Below are 6,948 nucleotides of genomic sequence, written 5' to 3'. Positions count from 1 at the left end.
GCGGGCAAGGTGGAGTGGCTGGAGACGAGTTTCAGGGGTGATTTGTGACAGAATCATAGCAGCAAGAGTGAATGGAAAGGTTTAGGATGGTGGTGAGACCTGCTGTGATGTTTGGCTTGGAGACGAAGTGGGGGAGGCCAACCTGGAGATGTTATGATTTTTCAGAGGGACAGCTCAGGCCGGAGATAAAGTCAGAGAGACGAGGCTGAGAAGGTTTGAACATGTGCAGAGGATGGAGAGTGAAGATAGTGGATAGCTGGAACTGCCAGGCAGGAGGAAAAGAGGATGACCACAGAGAGGATTCATGGATGTATTGATGGATTGTGTGACCCCAAAAGGAGCAGCTAATAGATGAAGATTGTGTGCCAATTAAATCAGAATCAGAAGGAAATTAGGGTTACAGCAGGCAGCACGCTAATGGCGCATGCGCACTTACAAAGGAACCACTTCCCCTGCCAGTGGCGGACTCCCTCAGACATCGGTGCGTTGGTGGTTCTTTGTGTCCGGGGATGGGCGTCCAGGTACACACCGGCTCACTCCTTGGCGGCCGCTTATCGGGGCCTGGAGCCTGGGGCTCGCTCGGGCCACTTCGGAGGTGGGGTGCCCCCGGCCTCTCAGCCTGGGGCTCGGTCACTCAGGCACGGCTGGCTGCCGGCGGAGCTCACGGGCGCGTCACTGCAACTCCCCCTGGCTTCTGCTCCGCGGCTGCTGAGTGAGCCCTCATCTGGGACTCTCCTCAGCTCTTACTGGGACAGTGGCGCGGCTGCCCCTCTGTTGGTCTTCCTTGGTCTCTTGTGTTCTGGGGGCCTCTGGATGTCTGGAGTTTTGATCTCCTCCATACCTGCTTCATACCCTGGAGGACGGGGCTGTGGCCCCCCCACACCCTCTAGCAGATCATTACATGAAGGAACCTTTTAAAAAAACAAGCGCGTCCATGCTCACAGGTGTACACACGGGTGATCACACCCACAAACTACACCCTTTTTGGCTCCTACCTCAAAGCACACTGTGTTCTGTTGATCTTATGTGCTGCACAATAATGTTTAATATTTAGTATTTACTGTCATATTCCCATATATCATTGTGATGTTGTTTATTCTATTACTCTTGTTCTCTTCTGCTTGTTTTCTTTTTTCTTTCTCAACAGGTGATCCAGGTGATCGATATATGCATTTTTTTTTCTTTCTCTGCTCATTCTGTTGGTTTTTGTTTTTTGCCCTTCTCCCCTGTCCCTCTTCTCAGCTGTTTCTCTTTCTTTCTCCCCTTCTTTCCCCCAGTCAAGTCTGTCCCGTATTCAGTAAGTGAAAATAAAATAAACAATAAAAGGTGAATCAAATGGAGGAGAAAAAAAACTCCACTCAGACTGAGCTCCTAGTGGGAGAACAGTTTGATAACAGAAAAAACACCTCAGCACAAAAGCACATGACTATCAATACACTATAGAAACACAAGACAAGCAACAGGGGCGGGTAAAGGGTAAGAGAGCCGCTGTAGACAGCGCATCCGGTCCTGCAGCGTGTCTGCGCTGGTCCAGTCGACTGCCATCTTCCCTGGTAGGGCACAAGCGTCGAAGGCGTTTGGAAAGGGAGGGGGGATCAGTGTGTGCATATCAGTGTATGTGTGTGTCCAGAGTTCAGCTGAGACAGTGTCCTTCGCCCGCCAGGCTAAGTAAACAGTCTTCCAGCCAACCCAGGTGGCCTTGCATGGAATGGGGGGGGAACAGTATAAACACAGTCGTTATCTGGGTGTTTTGTTCAGCTCCAGCCTTGAGGCCGCAGCTGGCATTAATGAAAATCATTAACCTTTCCCTTTAGTTAAAAGCTTTGCAGATTTGATAGTTTTTGTGGTTCTGATGCTGCTATAATCCAGAAGTCAGTGTTTTAAAAATCTCCATCAAAATCATTTTCATGCTGAAGGCTGAAAACCCCAACAGGAAGTTTGAATCTGTTTTAACCTCCTGCGATCTGGTGTCCACATATGTGGACATGACATTTTGGGTTGTCAAACCAAAATACTAAATTTTGCTTAACAAGGGCCTGATATCCACTTACAAGGACACTGCCACTGTTCTTTCGAAACTTAAAGCGAATGTCCTCGTATGTGGATCTCATTTTTCTCGGAAACAAAAATCAGGTAAAAAAGAAAAAAATTCTTTTACATTCATCAGGTCCCAATCAGCCCAAACAGCAAAGAGAAAATAAAAATGCATGCTATGAAAGAGCTCGGGTCTTGGGAGGTTAAATAATGCAGAAGCTGATTCTGGGGTCAGGAACAAAATCAAAAAAAGATAATCCATCCAGTTTTTGCAGGTGATTTTTAATTTCAGTGCAGCATCAAGTCAACACACAGTGAGATATAATGATAAAGAAAAGCGTCTGCGTTAAGCCCTACACTAGATCGTTTTCATATGAAGGTCAAAGACTAAACATCTCAAACATGTCCCTTACTTCCTTAATGATTCAGTTTTCCATTCACTAGTTTATTTATCCAGCTCACTGACACGAATGGCTTGATGAAGTTTATTGTTCATTTTCAGCAGTTTTCCATGCACCACATTTACAATGATATATTCCACCAAGCTGCAGTGTCACAGAGTTTAAGTAAGATTAGAATAAACATTATATCCTTTATGTCTACTTCATACACAAGGGGACCCGGGGGACCCTCTGACGATGCATTTCAGCACAATCTGGAGGAGCAGTGAGCAAACGTGGAGGGAAGCTGATGATAAAAATCAATGCGCTGGAGGTCGTTGGGGTGACGGGGAAATGCTTTCCTCCCCTCTGTGTGGTGCTTTGGAGAAGCAGAAGAGGCCTCGGTTCCCACAGCAAGAAACCAAACCACCACCTCTGTAGTGTGTCTGCACAGGCTTACACTGCAGTGCATGCCAAAATAATAAATGATCTTATTCATCCAGTAAAAAAAAACAAAAGAAATGTACAACTGTTCATGACACCAAGCATGTGTCTTCTGCAACACTTCTGGAAATTTAGGTGTTTTGTTTTTGTATAAAGACGATCTATGTTGTAATAAATGGTACTGAAGATTACACCAGTATCTTCTCTAAGGACCTAAAAACCTAAACCATAAATAAATAAATAAATAAATAAATACATACATACATTAAATCAAGAATAAATAAAAATTAACAATAAAGATTTAAGGAACTTGGAAAGAAAGCGATTACCATGACTTAAAGGCTAAAGCTTTTCTGTAGCTCAAATTCCTTAAAATGTCCATAAATATGAGTTTGGTTATTGAGTTTTTTACCTGTTGATATGAACACTAACATTTCTGGACAGTGGTTAACCTTTACTTTCAGGTTATCTCCTGTTGTGTGTGAGCTAAAGGGCAAAAACGCCTCCTCAGGGAGTGTTTGTGGTTCTCGTCCTCCTTTTAAAGGCCTCCTCCGGGCCTTTAAAATCAGCTGAAAGTGGGCGTGCCTGAGGGTGACGGGGAGGATGCTGACTGCACAGAGGTTTAAGGCCTCAGAGGTGATGAGCTGTGAGGTGGTGAAAGCTGTTCTGAATCGGTGAGGTATATTTGACTCGGGGACGTGGGCTGGGGATTTAAGCGTCTTCAGAGCGGTGTAACAAACATACAACTACTGTAAGTGCACACTATAAACTGCAGCTTGCGTGGTTACAGTCAGTGCCAGACAAATACACAACACGCTGTCTCAATATCCCCCCGCCCGCACATTAAATTACAAGACATGTAGCATTTTCCCCCCAGAAGGGTCGCATTTTTTCCTCGTGTTTGATTGTTGCTAGTCCTCAAATCGGTCCATCGGTCCAGTGATGAGCGGCAGAGAAACAACAGCTAAAGGCTACGGGTCGACAGCGGGTTCATCGTTTCAGTTTCTGATGGTTTCTCCTGCGTCAGGATGGAAGGAAATCTACAGCAGAGCAGGTCAGAGGTGGGATAAACACACGGGAACCCACAACCACGGCCATAAAACAGCTCGGCAAGCTGAGGATGCTACACACAGATTCACACAACAGCATCAGTCTCACGGCTCTCCTCCAGATCATCTGCTACAGAGCCGCTTCCTGTCCCCACTGTGACCGCCTCAAACATCTATTTACAACGGTTTCAAGAGCAGAGATGACAGATTAAAGCGGGCGAGTTATGTTTGGCGGCAGTGCAGCTGGGAAATACTGGATTCAGGCGTGGAGGGGAAGTAGCTCCAAGTTTTACAGCACAAAGTTTGAATTTATTTGGGTTTTAGACGAATAAACTGTGACCTAAACTTCACTCTGTAACATAATATTCACATATATATAAATATATCACATTACCTGCATGATTAGGTCAAACTGTGTTGTGTTTCTCAGAGCTGTAATTGCCCACCTGCACTGCCCTAAAATGTGGCCAGAAGCTTAACAGTGATGCGTGTGTGTGGTTTGGTAATACAGATGAGAAATCAGGTGTTCAGCAGTCGTTTCCTGTGGAGATGATGACTGTTGTTCTGGTCTCTTGGTCTGTTTCTCCTGGCTCCTGTTTTTAGCTGCCGGCCTCCTGAAAAAGGTCCTAAAAGAGAGATAAGAGACATTTAAGAACTTCAGTATGGCAAATACTAAATATAAATACATAAATACTTTATGTATTTATATTTATATTTATATTGTTTTTCCCTGTCCGTAAGTAAAGTTTTGGGTTCAACATAACCAAAAGCCGGATTCTTTTGGTTCAACAAGCACATATTAAACCCAACACTTTAAAACAAATGCATGTTATTTTCATACAGAAGAAAGCAGGCAGGACAATGGTGTGTTTCACTGTATTTACAAGCATGAGATTCAGGTCCTGCAGTGTCTTCTTAGCTCAAAAGTTTGATTACATAACAGAAGTGTAATCACTCATATCATGGTGCTTTTCGTACGGTCCCTTTTTCCTGTACTGTTATCACAATTGCATAAAAAGTGTGTAAGAGACCTTTATTAAAACGTCTAATCAACAGATTTAAATGTCAGTCTCATCCACCACCTGTTCATCTTACAACAGAGACAAAACTGTTTAATTAAGAACAAAAACTGAAGCCGTTTGTCTGCAGATAAACTGCTGGTTTAATCTGTCATATTTTTACACTTGTCAGATTCCTTGTAAACTTTGCTGCAGGCTGACAGCAGCCATCCTCTGTCTGTTTAGCAGAGACACCTGCAGCATGCAGGGAGGAGCCTGAAGGCTCAAAGTCAACTAGAACCACTTTACAGCACTAAATAATTATTTTGTATTTGTATAAAAAACATGTTGTGTTTATGTCATGAATGGATGACTTCTAAATATAACAGCACTTGTGTGCACGGTCCAGATGTTTACAGGCCTCTGTATTAGCCCTCATATCTTCTGATTGGCTGCTCCTCGTAAGCAGGTGGCTTCTTAACCTGGGATGACTATAGTAGAAATAATCCTCTCTATGGCATCATATCGTCTAAAACTGAGTATTTGCCTTTTTACTGGATGGAGTAGAGCAGTGAAGACAGACAGAGAGAAGTGAAAGGGCCATATGTCGGGGGGTCTCTGTTACCTGGCTACTGGATGTCCAGCTTGCTCGGGCCGACGCTGTGGATGAGCTGGGACGACTCGGAGGCGGCGCTGTAGCCGTGAATCAGCAGGTTCTTGTTGAGGTCTCCGACCCCGCTTCCAGCCTGCATTTTGGGGTAAGGCTGCACCTCTGCAGCCTGCTGCTGCCCTCGCCCCGGGGCGTCATCGTCCATCAGGTGCCCCAGCGGGCAGCCGTCTGTTCCCTCGGTGACCGGCGAGAACTCGTGGGCGCTCGCTGGCTCATCCCTGGACACTGGACTGATGGAGACAGATGGAGAGCTTAAAGGAACAACGATGACAGAGACACAACATTTAGTTTATTAAAGCGTCTCGACGGGCAGCGTCAGTATTTAATGAGCAGTATTTGATCTCACAAACATCAGGCTCGGCTGTGGACATGAAGAATGAAGCCTTTAACCAGACGTGAGATGAGAAGACGATGAATGGATTACAGAGTAAATGAAAAGGTGATCAGCAGGGCTAAACACCTCCTTGTTGTAATGTCACAGCAGCTCAGATTAGCTATTCAGAGATCAAAGAGTAATGGTCAGCTGATCAGCTTGGCTTTAGGAAATTTTTATGTTTTTCCTTTTAATAACATTTTAGGATTTTTGCAGAGCTCTTCTAGTCTTACTGAACCATAGATATTCACACATAAATATCAAATTTGGGAAGAGAGCCGCAGCAATGATCAAAATAGTTGATGTGATTTAGATCAATCGATTTTGTCTGTGTTTTCTGTGTAGCTGCGTAAAGACACGTGACTGTTCTGGATAAATGTAGAGGCCTGGGGGAAGCCTGCTAATAGGAAATAAAATAGGACCTAAGACTGACCCTTGCTGTACATCAGAGGTAATGTGAGCTATAGACGGTTTATGATTGCTTAGGTTGTAATGAAAAGGGATTAAAAAAACTCTAGTGGCTCGCTCTCAACCACAGAGTGCTGAATGAGAGCTGACCTGACACTAAATTGAGTGAACGCTGGCTTCTGTCAGGCAAAGAAAAGAATTTTAGTTAATATAAAATATTATGACATACTGCCAAACTAAAGCATTATGATGCTCCCACGTTTTAAATCCCAGCACTTGAGTCCTGTTTTTTCCTCTGGTTCGTGGTTTTGAGTTGTAAGCGTTCTCAGTTGTTGGGGTGTCAGAAACCTTTGAGATGCAGACAGTTGACTAAATGAGATGAGGAGGAAGGAACAGGTCACGCTTTGGGGAGACCTACCTCACGTCCATGGACTGGACCCCATCTGACAGCTCGTCCACACTGCTCTTCTCCAGGGGTCCCAGCATGATGACGGGGGCTTCAGCGGGAGTCGCGGTGTCCTCCTCCGGGGCGACAGCACCTTCACCTCGCACCTCGATTGCTGCCAACATACACAGGAAGTCTTTACTCGAG

General features: G+C 44.8%; 1 protein-coding gene across 7 annotated transcripts in view; it reads right to left on the bottom strand.

The window, feature by feature from the left end:
* Window positions 1–2,295: 2,295 nt before the first annotated feature.
* map7d2b (MAP7 domain containing 2b) overlaps window positions 2,296–6,948 on the bottom strand; it is a 32,283-nt gene continuing 27,630 nt past the window's right edge. For 6 of the 7 annotated variants that reach the window (XM_076888453.1, XM_076888454.1, XM_076888456.1 and 3 more), the window contains 3 exons: window positions 6,775–6,916; window positions 5,531–5,826; window positions 2,296–4,533 (listed from right to left, as the gene is read on the bottom strand). In XM_076888453.1, the coding sequence (XP_076744568.1) occupies window positions 5,535–5,826; window positions 6,775–6,916 (434 nt within the window). In that variant the 3' untranslated portion in view covers window positions 2,296–4,533; window positions 5,531–5,534. The remainder of the gene's footprint in view (window positions 4,534–5,530; window positions 5,827–6,774; window positions 6,917–6,948) is intronic. The other variant, XM_012915782.5, reaches the window with a different exon arrangement.

The sequence above is a fragment of the Maylandia zebra genome, linkage group LG9 (genome assembly GCF_041146795.1).
Source record: "Maylandia zebra isolate NMK-2024a linkage group LG9, Mzebra_GT3a, whole genome shotgun sequence".
NCBI lineage: Eukaryota > Metazoa > Chordata > Actinopteri > Cichliformes > Cichlidae > Maylandia > Maylandia zebra.
This window is presented reverse-complemented; position numbering and strand designations above follow the sequence as displayed.